Here is a 26,015-nt window from a genome sequence, read left to right as displayed (position 1 = left end):
TTGTTAAAGAATATATTTCAACAGTTCTACAAGAAGAGTAGAGTTTGAAACAATACCAAAGACCCTTGAGTGTGACTACAGAGAACTAGTGTGGCCAACCAGCCACACTGTCCCCAACCCTGGCACAATGCCCTCTAACACCATCAGGTATGCTAAGGTAGAAGAGATTCCTCTACTTGTCCCACTCTTTTCCTTACTAGAATTATGGCCAATGGCTAGGACGTTTGTTCTTCGATTTCTAATTACATAAAAGGTTCTGACAAACTATTTTGAGCAGAGGAATGTTTCTGCCAGCCATACAAAAATTATTATGGAAACGACACAGTGACATTAATGGAATAATCCATTGATGAAAATTAATTCTAAAATTATTCCAAAACTTAATGATGGCATAGGAGAATCTAGCTTAGTTTAGCACTCCAAAGCACTTACTATTTTAATGAGCTATGGAACCTAGTTCTGGGCTAATCTTTAAAAATGCTTTTACTACAGATTTTCTCTTAATGAAAGTAACTTACTAGTACAAGTCTAATCAGAATTATCATAATGAAACTGTGTACACATTTTCATATAAACTCCACAGCTCACACACAACATCCATAAGACTGTATGTTTCTACAACTGGTCAAGGTAGGATAGGAAACAAGATGCAAGATAAGCAAAAAATTCTAAGAAACCTCTTGCCAGAGCAGATTAGTTGTCCATATAGTTCTACATCCTGCCTGGTACCTGACCAGAGTTTGAAATTAGAGAATAGCCTCTTCACAGGAACTACCTTTCTCCAAAGGCTGACTTGTGCCCCCAGGCACATATTTCTACTCTTTCCACAATTTTTAAGTCCTAATGCCACAGCTGCTTCTTTCCATCCCTCTTAACACATTACTTCGTTTTGTCTGTGGCTCATTTCTGAACAGCTACATGGCAATGTACATTCATGGCAGGCATTTGTATGTCCTGCTCTACAACCTTCACATCCCTTAACTACGATATGCATATAACCACTGAGGAGCACTGCCTTTCCTTCACGCTGCTTTGTATACTAAGTTATAATGAAATTAACTATCTAACAAACTTATTCTGTATCAAAAACCGCTCCACTGATTTGGCACAGAAGCACGTGCCTCACACAACACAGTCAATATCACATGATACGTTTTGGGTGGGTTATATCTTTGAGTCAGTTAAAAGAACAGGAGATTGAAGAATCACAGCCTCTTCAAATATAATCTGGAAGACCAGATAAGCCCACTATGCCCGCAACTTCAAAACCTTGCTGTGCACATAAAGAAATTATTATTCAGACTATTTCCAGTCTGAAGCCTCAAAACATTCTATGCCTCGAGGACTTATTCTTTACAAGCATTGCACGCGGGCAAAGCACTCAGACATCAGCGTGACTGTAGCAACCAAGGACAAGCTGACGAAAAGCAGATGTAGCTTGAATGACTTACTGAAGTCACTCCCAGCCTATACAGCTATAAACTATTACGATGATAAACCAAACTGGAAGCAGTCTTTTTTGTCTTAAAGCAAGGGGAAATCAGACAACAGAATGTAACAATTCATGCGTAAGACAAGTTAACAGTACCCTTTTTGCTGGGACAAAATAACACAGGATATATTTGAATATGAACAAGGATTTATTTCAAGGAAGCTCAGCTAACTAGAATCAAATGACTTCTTATGATCAAAACTATTTAGCTAAAAACCTTGGAGAATACAAGACCTCCATAATCTGATGCACAAATGCAGGATTTGCACCAATTCTGCATTGTTTGAATCAATGCACGTATACACAAAACCAAGATGCTTAACTAAAAAGTCCATCTGATGCTCTAGAAAACTGCATGAGTTCTTACATTATTCATAAATTAGTTGTTGGTAACAATATTACTAATGTATTTGTAAGTATTTTCTTCGTATTCCCATGGGTAACCATCACCAATATACTGAAACACATATGACAATATTCCTGTGCTGAAAAAAAATTAAAAATACATGTTGCCAGCATATGCACAATTCAAAAACCATATCTATCCTCAAAACCTTCATGTATTAAAATAAAACGATGTTGAAATAGTTTGAAATTAAACTTAATTTTGAACACTTACAGGTAAATGAGTAAAAACTTGAAATGTGCTTCTTAAAAAGTTAATTAGGTCCATTAAGTATCCACTGGCTCTTCCATCTGATTCAGACATTGTCCAATCATAATCAGCAATCTGAATAAATTCATCTATTTTTTGGTTAAGTTTTGTATATATTTCTCCTTCTGCAGCATGTCTTGCATCCTGAAAAAAAAATCATGTGCAATTGTCAGAATTCTAAAATATTATTAAATGCAGATAAAACTATAGCCATCAACAAAACTCAAGTCTTGTGTTTTTCTTAGATTAAAAAATATTTTATTTAAATCAGCATTTTAACTTTGTCTTACAGTAAGTCTGGGGTTGTGGTTTTTAAAATAGCTGCATAATGCATACTGTGAGTGTTTATAAAATTACATGCCTACAGAAGAATCTAAGTTCTCAGACAAATGAAGTTAATTTGAATTTGGAAACAAAGCAAGTTCTTTACTCTCTTCACAACAACCACCTTTTATTCAGCCTTACAAACCCTGACACAAAGTTTATTTGCCTTCTTTTATAAAGAAAATAATAAAAGAACCTAATAATTTTATCTTTTATGGATAGAGGCCCAGCAATCATGATTTTTATGTAATAATGCCTTAAAGCTGCACATCTGAAGAATACTCATAATTTTTCATACTCCTTTAAATATCCTGATCATCATACACCATGATTCAGAGAACTCCCTTACTTCCTCCTACCCCTACTTTTTGTTCTGCCACACAATGGATTCTACTTTTTGAAACAGTGAAGTCCTGCATTTACTGTGAACTGAGTTCACACTGCTAACGATCTGCCTCATTTGTGTAGGGGATACTCTCAGAGATGCAATGGGATCTATGTGCAGATGCTTGGTACATTTGTGTTGCTGGAAAAGTGTGCTTTTGCCAGCCTGGAGTTTAAAGTTTCTCAATGTCTTTCTAATTTCGGCATAGCATGAAACTTTCTTCACCGATACGGAGCAATAATTCAAATAAGACATTTGATTTAAAGCAAACAGATCAGTTGCTTGAGATTTTCAGAGAGTTAAAATAGGCTGGATATACTGAAGCAACAAAAAAGCAGATGAAACTCCCATCACTACTTTCCTCTAGGAAAAAGCAGTCCAAAAAACATGGCACTTGAGAAAAATGTAAATATGAAAGGCAAAAAGAAAAAATAAAAACATTTACATTTATCTGAGCTTACAGGTGGTCTTACATTGAATGTGCCAAATTTAGTCTTTAGTCAGGCCCTAGGCTATGAGGCACTTCAGGAGTAAGCAAGAAAGCATGCGGTCCTGCCATGAATACATATAAAAGTATGATTCCCTAAAAATTGCATTTTTACTGCCAAAACAACTTGTAAAAGCCTCCACTGAACAGCTCTCCTAATCCAACACACAAGAATCTGGCAACCTGTTAACATGTCAAAGGAATATGTTGACATCCACAATTTTGTAGATGGCCATGACTACGAAAGCTTCAATTAATCTATATTTAAAGTTTCTAATTAACAATGAGACCTCAGTTTCAACAATCTATAATGAGGGTGCTTGCAAATACATCTGCTTCAGTTTAGCAAAATTCCTTCAATTTTTTGTTAGTTTGGGTTTGAGGTTTTTTGTTTAAAAACTAAGTCATTCATGGAGTGATTGTATAACCTTTAACAGTTAAAATGATTTACTGGCGATGGGAAGACTAGTCTTTCTGTTTTTAAAAAAATGCAGTGTAGATGCACTTAAAAGTTCATCTCATGGAACGTAAATGTGATCAATGCTGCTAATAAAAGGAGATTTTTGACCACTCAGAAAGAATGGAGGTGACACAATTTGCCACCAGGACATGAATTTAATAACAGCAGAACATACCAAACTCTCTGAGAGCCCAGGTGAGAAACTGTGAGCAGTTTTTCATTACAATAGAGAGGAAGAAAAAAAGAGGGATTAACAAGAAAAGAATTCTCTACTTTAATTGGAGAACACTGTGCTAACAAGTTCTCCAGCAAAGCAGACAGGAGAGAAACCATACAAAATAAAAAATCTCAGTTGTCAGCATTCATCCCATATTCTTCTGAAGTGCATAGATACTAAGCACAGATACAGAATTCAGTTAATCCCTCCAATATGTATTGGATTTCTGTGGCCAGGGTTTGGCAGTGGGGGGACCTACAGAGGTGGCTTTCATGAGAAGCTGCCAGAAGCTTCCCCTATGTCCAACAGAGCCAATGTCGGTCGGCTCCAGGACGGACCCGTCACTGGTCAAAGCCAAGCCCATCAGGAATGACAGTAACATCTCTGTGATAACATGCTTAAGAAGGAACAAAAGCTATTGGGTAGATGAAAATTGCAGCCAGAGAAGAGCAGAGCGAGAACATGTGAAAATCTCTGCAGACACCAATGTCAGTGCAGAAGGAGGGGCAGGAGGTGCTCCAGGCGCCAGAGCAGAGGCCCCTGCAGCCCGTGGTGCAGACCACGGTGGAGCAGCTGTGCCCCTGCAGCCCATGGAGGATCACTGGAGTGCAGAGACCCACCTGCAGCCTGTGGAGAAGACACACTGGAGCAGGTGGATGCACAAAGGAGGCTGTGAGCCCATGGGAGGCCCATGCTGGAGCAGGGTCCTGGCAGGGACCTGCAGCCTGTGGGGAGAGGAGCCCACACTGGAGCAGGTGTTCCCTGGTAGGACTTGTGGTCCTGTGGGGGACCCAAGCTGGAGCAGCCTGTGTCTGAAGGACTGCACCCCATGGAAAAATGACCCGCACTGCAGCAGTTTGTGAAGAACTGTTGCCTGTGGGATGGACTCATGCTGGAGAAGTTTGTGAAGGACTGTCTCCCATGGGAGGGACCCCACAGGAAACAGGGAAAGGACTCCTCTCCCTGAGCAGAGGCAGAAACAAGAACTGACCATAATCCCCATTCACCATCTCCCTGCAATGCTGAGGGGGGAGGAAGTAGAACTTGGAAGGAGGGAGGGATGGAGGGAGGTGTTTTTAAGATTTATTTTAGTTCTCATTCTCCCGCTATGATTCTGTTAGTAATAAATGTAATCAATATCCCTACTTTGAATCTGTTTTGCCCATGACAGTGATCAGGAAGTGATCTCTCCTGGTCCTTAACTCATGAAGCTTTTGTTATATATATATACAAGAACAACTAAGACATCATCTACTAATGAGATGAGGAGCCATATATAGAAAGAAAATGAAATAATTTTTTATTTTAGGATTATTTTGTCCTCAGGTTAAAAATGTTGACATGCTAAATGATGAAATGGCAATTGTCTATGCTGAATATACATCACTTAAGATTTAATCTTTTGAGATATAAGTTTAAGCACTTCCATCCTTTCTGAAAAGTGTCACAGAAAACACAGCTCATGCAGATAAGCAGATGCCATATATTAGAAACAGGGAAATTTCCAGTGATCATTTAACAACTATTATTGTGTCTATACAGGACATGTAAATGCAACATAAATTGTAAAATGATCATAGAATAATTTGTGCTTTGTAGGACATTCTTAATACTTCTTTTATATTAATAATTATACCATTTGAAAATACACCACAAAATATTTCTACTGTAGAATAAAATCAAAGAGAGACAAAGATTTTAGAGTAAGCTAGCTGTTTGCTTGATTCCATTCAGGAAAAGGGAGATGCTACATAAGTTGGAGTTTAATCTATTAAAAGCTTCTCGTGAAGTTAAGCCTAGATTTTAATTTCATAACTTAATAAAAAATTCATTTGAAAGACAGTATTGAGGCTTCTCACATACTGACATATTCCAGGTCATACCAATAACATAAAAACAGTGTTTATCTGCTCAGTGTTAGAACTGAATGCTTAAGAGTTCAGAATTATTTTAAGACAAAAATGAGAATGCACACTTTGCCCTCACACCCTGTTGTTTTAAAATCCTTCATTTATAGTGACATAACTTTTCAGATCCAGTCATATAGTGGATGCCATGTACTATACCTTAAATGTAGAAAGTCCATAAAGTCTTGCAGTGTGAACAGTCAGTTGTGAAATATTTGTAATGTTAGATATAAAATCCTCAAGGTATTTACAGGCTTGTTCCAAGTGTGTTGTGTTTATGATTATTTGAACAAGCTACAAGAGACAAAAAATTTTTGTAAAAATCCTTTTTGTATCATTCATTGTAATTTGATTTTGTAAATGGTAAGAGTCTTAGAATATAGGTTTTTAAAACTTACCTCTGTTAAACCTATATGAGGTTTTTTAATTAGATTCTGTAAACAACTACTTAGGGTTCTCGTAAGCAGCAAATTTGTAGATTTTCTGAGCATATCATCTATTTCTGTTGAGCTGAAAAAAAAAGGTTTATTTTTTACAACTATGCTGTGCATGGCAATATTTTGACAGCAATACTTAATAATTTTAATTTTTTCCCTGCAAAGGGAACCTTTCATGTTAAGAATTCCCTATGTGCATTTTAATTCTGGTTGCTCCAAGTTTTCTGTGATCTAACAGACAGAGCACCTCTTTTACTTACCAAATATCCATTAACTGAATTTCAACACCGAAGCAAAATCTGTTATTTTTAGATTTTGGACATGTTTATTGACACAGCAGTTCGTAAAGAGTAATTTGTGGGTTTTAATGAGTTACTAAGGAGGTCAACATGTGCTCATTAGTACGTGTAAATTATAAACAGTATCAATTAAGAATGTGTGAAAGGGAGTAATTTACATCTTTAACAGTGCAGAAGTGGGTGACGGGCCACAAATACCTTCCAGATTTCAGATCTATTAATTCTATTTTATGTAATTAAAACTAAGCTTTTGAAAGCCAGAAGAGGAAAGGAAATGGGTCAATTGTGATGTTTTCCATCACAAAAAGGTGGGATAGAAGAGAGAAAGAGATGCAGACACCACATTTTGTTTCAGGAAAAATCATAGCTAAGGAAACTCAAATCACTGAGAAGGGAAAGACTCGTAAGTAATCAGGGATGCTAAACAATTGTTTCTGAAATAGTCAGTATCAAAGTATATTTTTCAATCTTTACATGCTATGTTAAATAAATAAATTCTCTAGATTATTCAAACCAGTCAATATTGTTTAAAAAACTTCAGCAGTTCTTTAGACTGCTTACCATACCAAGCTACTTTCACCCATACACATGTTGTCAGGTATATATATATACATGAAATATGTACTATAGAATTGGGAATCATAGAATAATATAAACAATTATACATGCAAATTATGAAACAAGCACAGGAAGCAAGTACATAAGAACATGTGTTTTCATTTTAGTATATGTGTTTGGGTCACCTGAAAGTTACAGGTTACCTTACAGTCACATTCCTGATACTTCAAGCTCACCTGCGGTGAAGTGACTCCGAAAACTTAAGGCTTGCATAAATAAATTCCTTGACCTGCATATAAATCTGAGGCACTGACTGAGACATTGGAAGCTTCTTTGGAAAGGACTGCTGTGAAAATAAAAGATCATACTATCTTACATTTGAAACTGATTCCAAGAAGAGCTTGGTGTTAAACACAACAATTAGAAAGCCACTTAACACTATCAACATTTTAATCTACCTTATCATTTTGTGGTTTTCATCAAATACAAACACTGGTATGCACTGAGCTAACTTCTAGATCTGTTTGAATGGCTTATAAGCAAAATAGAACTTTACCACTTCTTTAAATTACAATGAAGCGTGGAGACTATTTAAGATTCCCCTGTATACAGCAGTTTACAAGAATACATTAAAAAATAGGTCTCAAACTTTTAAATCTGAATGAACAAGATAGAAGTAAATGGGATAAGAGGTTCAAAAATGAAAACATTCTTCTTCCAAATAATGCAGTGCAAAAACAAGTTTGAGAAGTTCAATACTTTTGGGATTTTCCGAAGTATCTTGGAAATGCTTAGACATTTTTTTTTGATGGTTCACAAAACCAAAGCAGTTTGAATTATTTTCAGGAATCTGGATTAACATGCAGGAAATACTATATTCTGTAATAATAAAATCATGCTTCTTACTTCAATTTTAAAGCTGATATTGTATTTGGGAGAACAAAAATAAACATATTCAATTAAATCCACACATACCAAATAGGTATTTCTGCATTGAATACAGAATTTTTGAAATCTGCAAAAAAAATTACTTTTTTGTTTACTCTATTTACTCACTCTGACTAGTGCATGAGAAAAACAATCAACTGGTATCACCCCTGAAGAATTAAATTTCTCTTAAAAAAAAGCATCAATCAATAACAGCTCAACTTCTTCATTAAAAGAAACCAAGGTAAAACAGATTACCCTGACATTCTCCTAACCATACTCTTATCTAAGATTAGGCGGTGTGACAAACATGTGATGTAAGCCAGGCTTTTGTGCCAACAAACAACAATAGCAAACATTTTTTTAACAATAAAATTTACTTCAAATATGTGTTTATCTGATTTAAGAAATTAATTTTTACAAATAAAACAAATGTTATTACATACAACTATTTCAGCTCATCACAATATTCTGTCAGCAGGACTTGAGTTTCCATCTTCCTATATTCAAAGATCTGCAATTCTTTATCCTCTACAGTATCTGGCCAATACAGGAGGACACAACACTTTCTATATGATCATCAGAGCAGGAAGCAAGGGAAAAAACCCAACAGAGCTACAACCAATTGTTTCAATTCTGAATACAGAACAAGGAATAAAATTAAATTATATAATCAAACCATGATAGTTTGCCATAATCGATCTAAACAGTGGAGTACAGATGAGACTATTTTATTCAGTCAGACTGGATTTATGTTAAATAAATGTTAAATATCTATGCTATGTTAAATATCTAGTAGATTGTGGTCATAATTCTGCCTAATGTGCTGCAAGCACCTCTTATAAACTTACCTGTAAAATGTGAAGGTGCTTCATCCTAACCTACAGTTAAAAATGAGACACAAGCTCACGTTTGTCTCTTTTTATAATAAATTGAGAGAAACAGACATTTTCAAAGGTGAAATTTCCCTTAATCTGTAAAAGGCATCAGAGATGCATCAAGTGGACTTAGCCTTCTGCAGTGTCTATTTCTATCAACTACATAGGCTCCTTCAGTGACTAGCCTGAACTTATACATCTTTATTTTATTATTTTTAACATCAAAATGTAGATTAAATTAACCCTCACAACAGGACCTCCCAGTGTCTTACAGTCTGAAGTAACAACAGAGAGGTATCAAGTGGTTGCAATTATAAACAGTAACCAAGAGAAGTGATGTTGGAGCACTTATAAAGTTTCCTCTCCCTGTGGATCTCCTGCTACCTAATAACACACAAGGTAACACTGTAGTCTTTCAACAAGGATACTTCATGAACCTTTCTCCTCTCTTCTGTCTAGTTAACAAAACTTTTACCAACTCAATTATCACAGAGACTTCTGCCCCTTCACTACATTTGATTGAAGTAAACTAAATTGCTTCAAAAATTGCTAAGACACACAAAAAAACCCACCAGTCTTATTTCTAATTACATACAGGTTTCAAAGCTCTTTTCAGAGATACATTAAAAAAAGGTTTCCCTCCTTTAAAGATTAATTAACAGTGACAGAGAGATGTGAAGTGACTACTAGCACCAGGCAGCTGGTTAATGATAGAGTTGAGAACAGAATCCAACCTGATTCCCAGCTTTACTCTCAAGCTCATCAGCCCAAAAACTAAGAATCAGTGAGATTCTGCCCATAAAATATCTCCAAAAAGTGCTGCTCACAATGAAATAGAAGTGACTCTGTGTATCATAAACCAGACTGAAAATTGTTGAGTACAGAGAATACATTTCCCTTTTGGTGGAAAAAAAAAAGCCAAAGCTTTGTATTAATCATACATATATGTAACTAGCAGATAAAATTATTTAGTACAAATGAAAAATTTCCTCAATTATTAGCAAAATATGTTATTCTGTTTATCTTATTTGAGTATCATAATGGCTAAGTAAATGAATTTGATGGAGGAAAGCATCCAGGAAGCCTTCTGGAGTCTCATTCAAAAATCAGCATAAAAACCTACTTTAGTTTTTCATCTTCACTGCAACACTGTATTAATGACAGGCAGCTGTTACATTTGCCTGGCAAATCCCTGCTGAACCACAAACTTAGAATAGCTTTTTACTTTAGTAAGTATTTGTAGCAATGGATTGTGTATAAAACAGCTTCCCCCTACAACAGTTACTCCGACCATCAGGTTGTTCTTAGATTTAGTTCTTCTCTACAGATTCCATCATGAGCCTCTTATTTCTTTATTGGTATTACCAAAACCATACTTGAATAGCAAAACATATTAATCACCTTTCTGTGAAAAGAGTTTGTAGTGCAAGAATGGCTGAGGCTATAAAAGGAGATCCTACTGGAATGCTAGTACAGCAGAATTATTTACAGTCCCCTCACGTTTATTTTGCCCCACACAAAAAATAATTAAACTTAAAAGTGAAATACAAAAGTCGTTGTCTCTGATCCCTGTTCTACATGTATTTTTGCAACACTACAGCACATACCAAGTTACTAAACCAAATGAGTTGCAACAAAATTTAACTAATTAAAGACAGATTGTATTATCATTACATAAAGACTTTATCAATTAAACCGTATTATTAATTTGTTTACAAAACAATGGGTTTCATTATTCACTCAAACATCAGAGCAAATGACTAAAGCTTTCATTTTCATATTTATTTATGACTAGATAATTATGCACGAAGAAGGTGATTTAGCCTCTTAATCTACCTAGCTTTTCAAAATGTAATTGCTTTTTAATGATAAAAATCATTACTGCCCCAAGTGTCCTTAATTGGATTTCCACAAACTTGAATAACATAAAACTTCTCCTTACCTTATCAAGTTCTGGATCTTGAAAAGGAAATTTGCTTATAACTATTTTGTATTCCTCTTCATTTGCTACAGGAATAGGGCTGTAGTTGTCTGCTTCAAAAATATCCCTGATGAATTAGCAAAGTGAAAAAAAAATTGGACATGTAACTTATAGTATTTTCTGTAAATGAATATAAATTTTACTACCACACTTATGTGTGCATCTTCAAGAAGTTTTAAGAATTTAGCACATCCCAAATATTACTTTGAAAGTACCTCATATATGCTAAGTCTTTCCCATGTGTCTAATCACAGAGAAAAAAATACCTAGAAGTGTTTTAATATGTGCATAATACAGCAAAGGAACCTTAGATCAACTAGTCCACTCCAGAGTAAACCATAATATAGTTTTTAATTATGGTAACCCACAGCTTCCTACACTAAAGCTGATATTCTCACTTGGGCACCAGAGCTACATACAGTCAGTGGAGATGATTCAGAACTCAACCAGGCCTATGGCACAGCACAGTTTGAGTGCCCTTTGGACTTCCCTACTGGTCAAATGACTATATTAGAAGAGTGGGGAGCTCAAGAACCTTAAGTGGTCAATTTAATGTTAAGGTTTTCTGTAATACAATGTAACATACTTTATGGTAAACAATTTATGCACATTTAGACATCACACCCTATTTGCAATTACGCTTTGGAGTACAGTCTCAGACCAATGTATTCCTGGGTTTAAAACTTACTCAATCGAAGGGTTCCAAGGAATAGGTGGAAACTAATGTGCATTAAAAAAACATGAAGACATACTGGCAATATCAGTAGTTTGTCAGGGAGATATGCATATCAGCTAACTGTAAACATTAAGACTAGATAAATTAGGAACCTAAAGCCCTATTGCAATAGATTAGAATTATTAGGTTCCTAATGAAGAGAAACAGATGCCTCTCTCCTGCATGTTTCTCTAGTAATGTCCCTTTGGAGACCTTCCTTCTCTCCATTAACTATAGAAGCAGTACTTGGTGTCTCTTTCCCTAAATATTAGTCACATGTGATGAATATCTCCATCCTATCCAAACTGAAATTCATACACAACACTTGAGTTAATAAATTCTTCCAGAATTATAACTATATCATAAAAATTTGAAGCTGGACAAAAACAATAGATGCAATACAAAAGACACAATTATTTTGATATACTAACCTGAACAATCCAGACCACTTTTTAAGAAGAGTTTCATTGTACTGGTCTCTTATCTCAAATAAAAGATCAAATAGTCGGTTCACAGGAAAACCATAGCCCTAAGGTATAAAAATTAAGGGGGGATAGTTCAAGAACTAATACATTCAACTCCTATCACAGCACTTCAGGACTCTGAGATGAGACTTATTATTCAATCTTATCACTTCTATAAAATAAATTGTAGTACTTTAAGCACACCACTGTAAGTTTATATATTAAATTTTTACCAAATAATTTATCCTATGCATTTGGAAATTTGCCCCATTTCTCTTTGTTAAACATTGCAAGAATACTTGCCAATGATGTTCACCTGGTCTCTCATCTAAAGAGTTAATGATAACTGGAATGCTATTCTTGTTTAAGATGAGACGTAAAGTATTTGTAAAAAACAAAAATGTACACAAATTACAAAACACTAATTTTGCACAGATATGAATAACTGATGCTAGCAGGATAGCCCAGAATGCATACATTCTGTTTATAATACTGAAAATGAGGAACTAAGGCAAGAAATACATATATTTTTTAAACACTACTGTGTAATTTTGGGTTTGATTTGCATATATGATTCATGAAAACACAAACATTGCACTTACATAAAGTTAAAATTTGACTACAGAAATTTCAGTTAAAACAGTAATACAGTATGTACCTGCAAAGTATCAGCAAATACTACAATGAGATTCTTCAATTCCAGAACAAGATCAGGATCATTGCAATATGACTGAAAGTGAGAAATTCTGGTTTTGTTAAAAGGATTTAAAATATGAGACATATCTTTTCAAAGAATAGTAGCACAGGTTAAACTCTCCAGCCTTAGTAAAAAAACAACTTAGACTCACTTGTCCTTACTTAGTCCAGCTACATAAAAGTATTTGTTAAATTTTCATATGAATTATCAATAGTATAAAAGTTTAGAAAAAGTAAACTAAAATATGAGATTCAATAAATATCAGTATGGTGTACTGAGACTGAAAATCAGAAAATTACATTTATTTCAGTGGAACATAAGAACACTTTGCTAAATCAGTATCAGAGAGGTTCCACAGGACACTCTTTTGACCACCAAGCCCAGGTCTAACTAATGCTCACTGTGTCACCTCAGTTTCCCAGCTGTATGGGTAACACTCTATAAAATACTTTCTGAACAAGGTCAAATTTAAATTTCATGGTAAAAAGGTCAAGATATAAGTTATTTACTAAATGACTAAAATTTGATTTTCAGAGGTGCAGACTCACACAACTAAGGCTTTCACCTCAGCTTCACTATTTGCAATACTGGATAAAGTAAAACAATATTCCCATTAAAATAATTTGAAGCAGCATGAGAATATAGTTTTGGTTAAAGATTACATAGACCTGTTTCACCTTTCTTGAAATTTTGCTCTTAGCATACTTTCTTAAAGTAAGGGTTTGGTTTATTTATCTAAACATTAGTCTACAGTAGGACAATGTTAGATTTTGATAGAATTGGGTTTGATGGGAGTCACGCATTTTGAGAAGAAATAGTGATGAAGTACATGACAAGACTTTTGAAGAGTTCTTTAGAGATGAAGTTACTTTTAACCCTTAAATTATCATATGTATAAATACACACACAGACAACTAACTAGCAAAGTATTTAGCTTTAAAAAATGCTGCATAAATATATCTCAATTTATTGCAATCCACTTAAAAGAATTTAAAAATATGAGAACATTTCATGTACCACTGATCAGTAAAGGTCCTATGATAATTATAGTTGCAACCTGAACTTTTTCCCCATTTTTCCTCAGTATAATTGAAATATCATATATTCCTTGAGTTAAAGATGAATTGCAATAAAAATAAAAAATAGCATTGCATAAAGGAGCTAACATTAAAAAGGGAAAGATAAAATTCTTTTCTTCTTTCTGATAGTAAAAGTTATACCAATAGTAAACTTTGAAGCAATTTACTATGTGTCAGTCTGAGTGAACAAAGTGTTTTCCAGTGTTTTTTCACAGAGGAATAAGAAATAGCTTGCAGCATCATTGCAGCTAAGGTAGAAATAAAACTTTAGGAGACACACTTCGAATGTACTGAAATACTCAGCTGACACAGAATTTTTCTAATACCTTTTCTTCAACATAAACATAACACTACTATAGCATTGAAGAGAGAGCTCCAAGGGGTTTGCTGGTGGAGTTTATTTTGGAAACATTGCATTTGGAATGATAATTAGGAACTATTTCCTGGTGGTGCTTTCAGTGCTGAACTATTCAATCTGATCTAATGAAGAGGTCAGTTGAGACTAATGAGGAAGGATTGCAATAATAACAGCAGATTAACTCTGCATATTCTAAACTGCTGGACTAAGAGAAGGTTTGGAAGACCCAGTGAGTTGTAAATCAGTGGAGGATTATGCAAATAGCCCATGGCTGCGGATCACAGCCTGATACTGTGGGGAAAAACAAAAGCTTGGCAGGCTCCCTCCCCAATCTGAGCAATTTTTAATCACAAGAAAAATAAAACATCAGATAGCTGTAATTTTTCACTTTGTTGCTATCCCAGCTTTAAATACACAGAGCTCTGATGTAAGAGGATTTAAACTGCAATACTGATAAGACTTCTCACTTACTGAATGTGTTCTAAGAACAGCAACAATTTTGGAAAGGGCCATGTTCCAGAGTTCATCAGTATATGTTCTAGTTACCAATCCTTGGGTTACATGTAAAATGTGGTCTTCTACTACAAAGAAACTAAAACAAAACAATGTTTATATTATTCAGTTGTTTTCTAATATTAGAGTAAAGTCTACTCTTCACACACAAGCACAGTCAAACCCTTCACACACAAGCACAGTCAAACCCTTCCCACTGGAGCAGTGACACTTGGGTACGTTTGGTGTTCAATTTTGCCCAGAATGAAGTCAAAATGTGAAAAAGTTTGTTTCATGCCATCTGGAATCCAGGATTCTGAAGTGTCCTTGTAGGGCACGGGGCTGGTAGGATATGGATGCTCTTCCCTACTCAGATCCAGCAACAATCACCCACATGATTTGTGCAGTAACTGAATCTTGCAGAAAAAAGTCTTCAGACAATGAGAGAACACAGAGTGAATTAAGCATCAATAGACTAAAACTGAAATAAATTTTTATTTATAAAACTTACCCTACAATTTGGCTGAAGTATCTTCTATAGCCTTCTACTGTTTCATGCTTTCAGTGAAAAAGGAAACAAGTTTAGAAACAAAAATACCACTAAGCATTAGCTACAACTTAAGTCAATGCAAAAAAAATAAAAATTGATTACCATGCTTGACTGTGGCTGCAGAACTAATCGTGCTTGTTTCCTTCTTTGTTTTCTGTAGTAATTTTCAAATATTTCTCCATCACCCTAAAAACAAGAACAAAAAGTAGTTAAAACAAGAACATTGTCTCAGTATGAAAAAGGCACTTTTTAATTTCAGGGTAGAATTCTCTTAAACTCAGCACATATTTTGCATTTAGTCCACATATAAACCTCCAGCTGTCAGCAGCAAAGTTTTGCATGAACGAAATATGCAGAAATTACCTTTTCCTATAAAGTAGCCAACAGCCTGTAAGTAGAAATTTTGCTCGTGCCTACATTTTGTCAAGCAATATGGATTTTAAACAGTACATCTGTTTTTAAACTACAGCTTTCAGAGTATACTAATATTTATAGATAAGGTATATTAACTATTACTCTATAACTGAAACTCATTGTCTCCTAAAATATTTCTCTAGGTTATTCAAGAAAGTAACTACATTGTTACAAAAATGTTTCTCTGAATATATGACACATCTGATCACTGCCTGCATTAGCTTTACCTAAGAAAAAACAAATATGAGTTTTATTGAATATTTCCTTATTCTCTTTGGATTTATAATGAGTGTGGACTTGGATTTTTCTCTTATCATGATTCTCAAAAATACAAACCCCTCTGTGCCTAAAGATTATATTGTGAGGAATTCAAGTGACATCCTACTTATCTCATTAAGATGACCACTCAGTAGAAACCATCTGTCCATTTGAAATCAGTGCTACATTGACTCATCATCTACCTACTGAACCCAAAGTAATTTGTATGCAAGCAGAATAATGCAGCTTAGCATTTTTAAGGTTTGTTTTTACTTTATGGGCCTATTATTAGGTCAGTGCTATTTAGAATTCCATTACTTGGTTTTCCAAAAAATCTCCAAATCAAATTATTAGACATTTTATACTACTAAGCCAGCATTACTTACCTAACTCCTTTATAAGATAAAGAAAGTTTACATTTAGATCATAAAGAATACTTCATCATATTTAGAAATAATGCTAACCTAAGAAAATCTCAAAGTAACAGAGAGAATTATCTTAAAAACAAAAAAAAATCCACTTGAAACCAAGATGCAAATTTATTAGAACACTGTTCCAGCAGAACTTTACACGGTGTGCTCTAATTCATACAAACACATACTGATCAGACATACTAAACATTCATGTCCAGCCCAAATATTCAATGCAGTTGTCAGATTGTTGACTTCTACTGTCAGTGTCAAATCTCTACCCAGTCCTGACACAAGCTTCTCAAGTGAAAAGGGTAGCTGCTCTCCTCAAATCCACACCACAAGTGGAGATGTAAAATATCTTACCATTATTTACAGACCATGCTATACTACGCAGTCAAGATCAACAATTCAGGGATAACAACTGTCTGAAACAGATATGCTAAAGCAATCAGCAGAATATAGTAACAACCTTGATGATTCACTCACTGAATAAGCAAAGCCTAGGCAAGATAAAATACGCCAAAGCAAAGCATTTGGTTTGCCCAGTTTCCAAAAATTCATGAGTTTATATCAACAGAAACAATAAATCAGTTTATGTTTGGTTATAAATTCTAGGAATATTGCTAATATATCAAGTGCTGTTTCACTACATAGATACATTTATTTAACACTGATACTCTGTTTCACTAAAAGGTAACATTACATGCCTATGGGATAAGGCTATTTTCACCAGAATTTAAATAGACAGCATAGATCTTTATGTATACTGCTCAGAAGTTTCTAGTCTAAAGAAAGGTTACTCGTCAATAAATACAGTCTGAGTTTGGTATGTATTTATCTTGTCATCACCAGGTTGGAATCCCAAGTCATGTAGTATCCTGAGGTATATAAAAATTGTGCTTTCTTCTTCAATATGAAGCAGCAGAGTAAATGAACTTCTGTCCTCCATAAAAATAGAATATTTTCTGTAATTTTGTAGCAGAGACAGGATTCATTAAGACCATAACATTTGCTGCGAGGTAAGTCCTTGTTATAGAAATGTAATGAATAGCCACCTGGTATCAACTCCCCTCCTCTGCTGTCATCATTAAGTTCTCTAAACTCAAAAGGGGTGGTTTGAAACACGAGATAAATGAGAACTCCAAGAAGTGGTTAATGCACAACTAATTAGATGATGTTAGTAGAAAATCCAGAAGCCCTATCCTGAAGACAGCAACAACCCTTTCCGATGTCAGAGAGCCCTCCAACTTGTTTTCTGTCTCCCGTAAATTTGGAACTTGGTAAAGTTACTGTGCAAACCCAAAAAGCATATCCTTGGATCAAAGATCCAACATAGGGATCCTTGTCAAAGTGAAAAACATAATTATATATCACTTTTAAATGCCATCTATTGATTTTATTTTCTGTTCCTTTATTGTACTAAAGAAAGAATAAGCAGATGTTGTCACTGGTATGTTTAACTGTACACATTCTTTTTTATATGTTATTTCACACTTTGTTTTCTGTAAGAAGAAATAGTCCACTCTTTCAATAGCTTTGGCAGCCTGTCTTTCTGTCCCTCCTGATCTTTCATTGAGATGAATAATTACTGACAGTTTTGTTAGGATTCCTTCCTTAAAAAAAAAAAGTAACAGCGAAATAACATTTTCAACAGTATTTCAATATATAAGCTTTCATGTAGTACAGCTGCAAGGATTCCATAAAAAGAAGATAACCCAGCCTGAATGCTTGAAACCAGTCCAGCTGAGATTGTAGGATTAGCAATACTTACAGATACATCATCTTGACATAAGTCACTGATACTTACATTCTATGAGAAATCTGACTTCAAAAGTAATTGAAACATAGGAAAGATGAGAAAATAACAAATAATTTGATAGCATGTTTCCCAAAAAAATTTTCATCCTTGTCAGTTTGTGCACTGAATCTCTTTTACGGAAGTTAAAACAGGCTATTGTGTCATCGAATCCTATTTAATCTGCCTGAACACACTGTCAGAATCCTCAGATTTTGTTTCCTATTTTTCTCTACTGTTCTGATTTCAACAAGATTAAGAATGAATATTGCTATGTTTTGTAATATTGATCCAAACATTCGGGTAACACGGAACACTTGCGGGAACTGCAAAAATGCCAATACCAGTATTGAGGTAAAAATGCATATTTTACATATATACTTAAAAACACTTAGGTAATTAATGTCTTACCGTGTCCTTTATTATGCATATAAAACATGAAGTCATGCCTTTGTATCCCTACTCTACCCATCTCAGCTGATTCATCCAAAACTACTAATCCTAGAAGCAATATGCTTGCATGTTTGGGAACTATTAAGAGTGTGAAAAATGTGAAAATAAATATTCAGCTACAAAAATTTAAATATCCTTTTGAGGTGACCTTAATACATACCAAAACTGAGTAGATGTGCAAACACCTATAGACTGGAGAAAAGTCTACAAGATCTTGGGCAGTCAAAACCTGAAGAAGGAAAGGAAAAAGAGGAGTATATAAAACATAAAAAGCATATAATTTGCAAAATGTGATATATTGCCAACAGAACTTGCCTATGTAAGAAGGACTCAAAAATTGATGGTTTCTATCACAAAACAGTAAATCAATTGCTTGAATCTCTCCTCCCTTCGTACAACAAGTACTATATTTTATTTACATCACACCACCAGACTCCTTTCTCTGTTTCAAAGCATCAGATTTAAAGGTCTAAATACTCACTGTTTCATTCAGTTTAGGAATAGTGAGTATTTGACAGATGAAAAAGTTCTAACCCAAGCTCACGTCCTCAACACCAAAACGTTGGCTTTAGCAATAGCAGAATATTCCAGTGGGCCACATACCATTTACAGTGGGCAGGTAATGCATAATATCAATTGCAACTGAATTCCAGAATAATTGCAAGCTCTGTCGATCTGAATGTCCTCAAACATGATGCTAAAGCTAGCATTAATGCAAATAATATTTTGGCCCTATTTTTTCACCCTAAAATGCTGCTTTGGACTGGTGTCCCTTGAAGGTGTTCTGCGATTCTTCATAACTAACAATCACCATGTACAGACAGGGTACTGCAAGTTTTGTTAAATAAACCTAAAAAATTCACTTTAAATAAGATGTGCTGATTTAGAACAAAGTTACCTCTTCTTCATGTTCATCATCATCTTCAAATGTTCGCTTCAATGTCATTTCATTCTTGGATTCTGAAATTCTGCTTCTACCTAAATGCATATTCCGACCATAGTTTACATTATTCTGCTTCTGAAGAGTGGTACTAAAGGTTTTCTGTTGCTGTGCCTGTTTTGAGAGTAGAATCAATAAGGAGGGATATAATTCAAATTTCACCATTGATGAGCATACACTAGGACATGAAAAACAGGTGGTGCCGTTGAAACACACCAGTATAACTGCAAGATGAGTGCCCTCAGCCTACACCAATGATTTTGCCTTTAATCAATCTGGGATGATAAATGAGTTCAATAGTGAATTCTGCAGTTTTTCCTTAATCTCCAGAATATAATTTTAAAGGCAGAAAAAATAAAATAAGCAATCTGTAATTTTCCTGATTATAAATTGCAAACAGAGAATCAACATTTAAATGAAGTACAGTTATCACAGAGTTTCCAACTATTTCTTTTCTGTCTTCAGCTAAGTCTAAGTGAGCAGTCGCATGCACAAGACAAAGGCACTATATTGTCCTCACTATTAAAAGAAATGTAACGAGGTAACATGGCACAATCTTGCAATTAAGTTTCATTTATAATAATCAATGCAGCATTCTACAAGAACCCTAGATGACAAAATGGCAACCCAACCTGAATTCTCTCCAACAAGAAGTGAAATGAAAACTTTATTTGCTCTGAATAATTTTAGAAGTATTAACTGGTTTAAAGCTTGCCCAGTACCAGTGTTTTAAAGAGGCAGATTATTTTGTGATGGAATACACAAGGCCTCCAGCTGTCTCAGTCTCCCCCTGGCTTTACTTCAGTCTTCTGTATTAGTAGTATTTTAGAGAGAACTAGGTAGTATCTCAACACTTCTTTTAATCTAATTCATCCTTGCCATCTGGCCAGATAGGCTGCTCTTCGTTTTGGTGCAGTAGCTGCTGAGCTACAGATTGTCCAGGAGTTGACTACTCAAAGTATTTCACAATTTTTTTGAAACTTGAGATATACAGCACTTCTCCTTCCTTTCCCAGGGAGGAAACTACTTCTTGTCTAGGACACAGATAGAAACTACACAAGATGTTAGCAAGCTCTCCATCTTTACTTAGAGGTCTATGTGATAACTATAATCCTTGGGCAAATCTTTTGGGATAATTCAACACTGAAATTTTCACTAAACAACAGGACTGAAATCATCCTGTTAGGTCGGCTTACCTGCTTCATGGCAGTCTCCCCAATTCTGTCAGAATGCTTTCGAATACTTTCTAAGAAATCTTTTAGATCTGACATAGATATTTCTTTTATTTCTTCACGCAGTTTTGGAAGATTTTCTATCATTATTTGGCAAAACCGATATTGGCTAACTCTAGGAAGATACAGATTTTCAAGCTGTTCCATTGTTTTTAAAGCAGAATAGTATCTATAAAGAGATTAAAATAAAATTATGTAGCTTATAAAAACTTAATAATTTGTTTATCAAATATAGGATATCAATATCACCCATGCAATCAATAAATCTAATTAAATTACTCTGTTATTAGAAAAAGTAAGAATCAAAACATCATCCATATAATGCTTTAGTTTGGAAAAAACCAGTGAACTGCCAGAGTGACTCAGTCAAGTAAAAATTTTAAGTAGGTTCCTATGGTATTAGCTGTTCTGATCAATAGAGTCTCAACACCACATGGAGCATCCTGCAGAATGAAGACACTAAAGTCATAACCTTTATCTTCCCTCCTAGATTGAATTGATTAGGGTTTTTTATTAATTTGATTTTTTTTTCTGAAACACAAATTGCCAATCACCCAACATTGCAGTATGTGCACCAAACAATGAGAAAAATCTTGAAAAAGCATGCCTGTATGTATCTGCCTTCTTTAGGTATATGTGAACACGTACACACCTACACCCACTCTCTTTCCACCATCCTTACTCAGAAAACACACGTATACATGAGTAAACAGTTTCAAACTGAAATACATTCAAGCTGCTGGCTTCCTTCAGTAGACAAGCAATAAGAAATTACTAATACTAGAGTCACGACTTCTTGTTCAATTCTGAAATTAACACAATGTTTTGAATTTTCTCAATCAAGACATTTATAAGCTAACGACTCAGCATAGCTGGAGGATGGGAAAAATCTTTTCTTTTATTCCAGAACAGAACAGCTTTCAGAAGACTGCAAATAAAGAGATTTCAAGTGTAAATTAGGAGCTTTAGTTTATTATATACTTGGTTTATATAAAATATACATAAGGTGATGGGAATGTTGCACATAAGAAAAGGTCTGGTGGGTTTATGTGTGTGGTTTTTGTTTTGTTTTAAATAGCAAATGACCAAGAGTGCCACATGGTGAGACTTCTGGGGAATAAAACCATAATAGCGTCAAAATCGTATAAAAGGTTTTTATTTAAATTATACGGATCAGCTTATCAGAACACTGTTAGTTCATCTGGAAGGTTTTTGACTGCTGTCTCTAAGATCAGAATTAACATAATCCATTTTAAATCCATTCTAGAGTCCCTTACTAATTATACATATATGGAGCTCAGGACCTTGCTCTTTTAACATCTGTTCTGATAAAGCACCGAAGACTTATTAATTTGAAGGTCATCTGCAGGTCAGGTTTTAAATTAAAAAGTTTTGCATATCATTTCATAGAATTACGTATTTGGATATTTTGATTTTAAAACATTCCACAGATTTAATTCAATACTGAAGATTTTGCAACAGTATTATTAGTTCCCACCCCATATTATCAATCATATAAGGTGAAGATTGACCATTTGACTACAAATGAGTCAAAGTATCTTCAAAGTTATTTTTTTCACATAAATAGGGTATTCTTCTGTCTATTCTTTTGAGCTAATCTTGTAAGAATATGCTCCCCAATGCAAAATATACAATGTAAGCTTTGAAACTAAAGACACAAGTTTGAAACACCAATAGAAGTCATATGATAAGACTGGTGCAGAACTTATCCATCTCATCATCAGAACCAGAAAACTGTACGATGGGCTTTACTAATATCTCCAAAATATAAAAATGGAGCCTCCTAAAACTAGCAAGAGCGAGGTCTGGAAAGTCAAAACAAACACACAAAAATAAATCAAATACCCACAAGAAACAAACACCTTCCCCCAAGGACCAATATTAGTGTTTCACACATGTTATTCTTTACAAAATGTCCCAGGCACAGAGTAGTCAGGTCTGTATAGAATTTGAAACATCAACACACAAAAATGCCAAAAGTAAAAGAAAATTACCATTAGTGTACACAACGTATTCATTTATGTTTTAAATAACAGAGAGAACTTTTAAGATTTTTATCAGCAGAGTGTCTTTGGAGGTAGTTAAGAAAAATAGCATAACTTACTAAAAAAGCCCCATCAAGTTAAACTACAGTGGCCAAGAAGTTACATGGAACAAGAGCAAGATCAACTCAAAGACCGAATTTTACTGAGAATAACTTATTTGTAAACAAGTGCAGTTATATCACAAAATTTCCTGATAAAAAAACAAGAGAGACAAAATTCTCATTTTATTTTAATTAAGAAAACAAACTTAGTTTGAAAAAAACCCAGTAGTGTTCTCCAACTTTTGTGCTTCTTTTAGAGGCAAATATTGCATATTCCTGCTTACTACATTTCCACTGAGTAAATACGAAAAAATTTTCTACCAAACACATTTGGTAGAAAAGAGTTCCTGGGAATTTTTCAATAATACTACAGAAAAGTCACATTCACAGAGATCCTGAAGATGATATATTGAAATTGCAATTGAAATCTTTTTACCACAGGAACAAGTATTTATTTTGTTTCTACGTCTAGCTGTCTTAACAACTCTAAACCTAATTTTTAAACTTCCCCAGCATACCAATCTTATCAGTTTCCCCAAAAGGACCATGAACGGAGATCAAGGCACTACTAACCCTGAAACTTCTGTAAAGTGAATCAAAAGCTCAATATTTCTGCAAATCAGATATGAGTTGCTGTGTGGAAAAAAAAAACAAAACAATATCTGTAGAACACCTTTTTTGTCAATAATCATGTGGTAGGAAATTTTTTTAAAAACAGAAATTATCGAACTAATAAGGGTTGAGACTTGCCCAGCAGAATATACCACCCAAGGAGTCTTTCTGCTGTGCCTTTTGCAACCAGACGTGCCTGTCTCGTATTGGCCTTTTTAGCCACCAGCGCGCTTGGAACAAACGTGTGTAGAGCCCTCCTCAAATCTTCGTTCATGAAGCCTGGCCATGATGATGAATAAGGGTTGAGACTGGTGACAAAGAAAGCAGCTGACAGTTCAGTAGCAAATATATATTTTGATGAGGTTTTTTGCCAGATCCATGGTACCTCTGGGAAGTATTGATTTGCAGCTGGTAAAAGCCAGTGCTTCATTTTGACACGGTTCCAACACAATGCAGAAAAAACCAAACAAATTACCATGATTTTATCTGTTCTGATATCTTTCCATACACACATGGGTAGAACCAAATTATATGAAATATTAACTTCTCATATTTGCATCCTTTATGTCTTAAGGTTTATTTGGACACTTGGAGGGTTTACAGAGAAAGGCTGCATAACTGTCTCAGTGAGATTCAGTAACCTAAATAACTAATCAACTTTGTCTTTTCCATAGTTTGGAAGAAAGCTTACAGTAAGGTCAAAAAAAAAAATCCAAGTCTTTCAGGGCAAAGAGCTCACTCAGATAATTATACTCATTCTTTAGTCCATCTCACAGTAGATTCAAGAAGATTAAGCAACTACCTTAGCAGAATGACTTATTTAATTATTTTTGTTGTATGATGGGTTTGGGCTTTTTGTAATACTGTGGAAAAAGACTTGCAAAAACATCAGTTCTAACAATTCTCACACTTCGACCACAATCACTTGAAACAGCTGGGAACTTTCTCCCAAGACACATATCAAAATCCAAATGCTAAGGCCATGGTAACAGAGCTGTATGAAATGTGGGATGATCTTATCTGTGACTTAAAGATCAAGGTAGTTCAGTCTCAGTGCATAGCCCCCACTAGGCGGTTGGAGAGCAGTGAAGAAACCACACCTCTCCTTTGTGTTTCCTCAGTTAAGACTTTAAACCCTCCATAACTCTTTCCAGCCAACTGTGTCTGTTTAGAGCAGATTCTGCAGTTACTTCCTTTCACAACTACAGTTCTTGTCAACTTGTGTTATCCATGGCTCAGGAGACAGATAAATAGGATACAGAGCCTTTCACCTCTAGGTCATCAGTTCAAACGTAACCCATGTTGGTAAGGACCAAAAGTTGCTACCAATAGATGGTTTTTTGGACTCCCCTGTAAACCTTCATTCCTTCTGCACAAACCAGTATATATTCCAGACCCAAAATCCTACATTGTCTTAAAAGAGGTCTGCCATGGAGAAAAGGAAATGAAGTTCTAATCTTTATCCTATAACAACTATCTCCCAAACACATTTAATACCCATACTTTTGCCTTCCCTTACTTTAAACGTTAGAATTGTGAGTTTTATTCATGGCGTAAGACTGTAGGACAATGGAATAATGAAAACATACTCTAAAAGGCTGCAAGCAGAGAAAGTCAAGATGTCTTTTTATAAAAAAGACCAACAAAAGCTTTGCTGCATTAACAAACCTCAGTGAAGGTTTATGACAAAAATTATCTTTCCCTAAAACAAACATTCCTCATTGCTTTGTTATGACAGGGATTGTGAATGCTCCTCTCTCTGACTCTTCTAGGAAAGCTTCACAGCAAAACCCAGGAAGATCAGTTTTGAAATTCCTTGTATGTACACACATTGGCTATCAGGTCTTTGCACTGACACTACGGATGTCCTTGCTATTGCTCAATCTCTTAGTAGTGACAAAGGCCAGGATACATGCACACTTCAGATTTGCTGCCTGCTGAGCCACAAAGAAATTACCATTTGAATTACCTGCAAGCTCCATGGGATAGCCACCTGTAGGCTGTATTATAGGGAATTGTAAGTCACAGGCAAAGTAGTAAGAGTAGCACAGCTAATGAAAGAGTTATCTCAGTCAGAGCAGTAGCCTGCAGCAGAGTCTAAGCCTTCTGCACTCCATGTGATTTCAAGGTATGGTACATCAAAGCTATGGAATCTCCCCTCTCCCTTAGATCTCTTTATGGTATGACAATGACATGTCCAAACCCCTCAATTCAAGTTCTTTGACTTTTAAGACTTCCTGTCTGGCGACTCCTTCCACAGGAAAACTATCAGATCTGAGTATTTTAAAAAATAGAAATTTAGTTATAGACTTAAAGAGTACCAATGGTTTCTCAGAAAGCACACCAACCATCAGTGGACTCTACAAAACCACTAGCAACTATGGAGTCAAAATGCCAAAAAAGCCATCTGCAATTTTATCTCACCTAAG

The 26,015-nt window shown here is 35.0% G+C and overlaps 1 protein-coding gene across 11 annotated transcripts in view; it reads right to left on the bottom strand.

Moving 5' to 3' along the window:
- Nucleotides 1–26,015, bottom strand: part of EXOC6 (exocyst complex component 6) — an 89,855-nt gene that overhangs the window by 39,073 nt on the left and 24,767 nt on the right. For 5 of the 11 annotated variants that reach the window (XM_027672443.1, XM_027672439.1, XM_027672447.1 and 2 more), the window contains exons 6-18: nt 20,832–21,036; nt 19,594–19,749; nt 18,856–18,924; nt 15,465–15,548; nt 15,324–15,370; nt 14,792–14,912; nt 12,845–12,916; nt 12,154–12,251; nt 10,969–11,074; nt 7,458–7,567; nt 6,326–6,437; nt 6,087–6,221; nt 2,112–2,291 (exon numbers count right to left, since the gene is read on the bottom strand). In XM_027672443.1, the coding sequence (XP_027528244.1) occupies nt 2,112–2,291; nt 6,087–6,221; nt 6,326–6,437; nt 7,458–7,567; nt 10,969–11,074; nt 12,154–12,251; nt 12,845–12,916; nt 14,792–14,912; nt 15,324–15,370; nt 15,465–15,548; nt 18,856–18,924; nt 19,594–19,749; nt 20,832–21,036 (1,495 nt within the window). Of the gene's footprint in view, nt 1–2,111; nt 2,292–6,086; nt 6,222–6,325; nt 6,438–7,457; nt 7,568–8,999; nt 9,030–10,968; nt 11,075–12,153; nt 12,252–12,844; nt 12,917–14,791; nt 14,913–15,323; nt 15,371–15,464; nt 15,549–18,855; nt 18,925–19,593; nt 19,750–20,831; nt 21,037–26,015 lie in introns of all 11 variants that reach the window. The other 6 variants (XM_027672446.1, XM_027672440.1, XM_027672438.1 and 3 more) reach the window with 2 other exon arrangements.

This window comes from Neopelma chrysocephalum, unplaced genomic scaffold, assembly GCF_003984885.1.
Source record: "Neopelma chrysocephalum unplaced genomic scaffold, ASM398488v2 Primary Assembly neopelma1_97390, whole genome shotgun sequence".
Classification (NCBI taxonomy): Eukaryota; Metazoa; Chordata; class Aves; order Passeriformes; family Pipridae; genus Neopelma; species Neopelma chrysocephalum.
The sequence above is the reverse complement of the archived record's forward strand: the minus strand, read 5'-3'. Positions and strand labels throughout refer to the sequence as shown.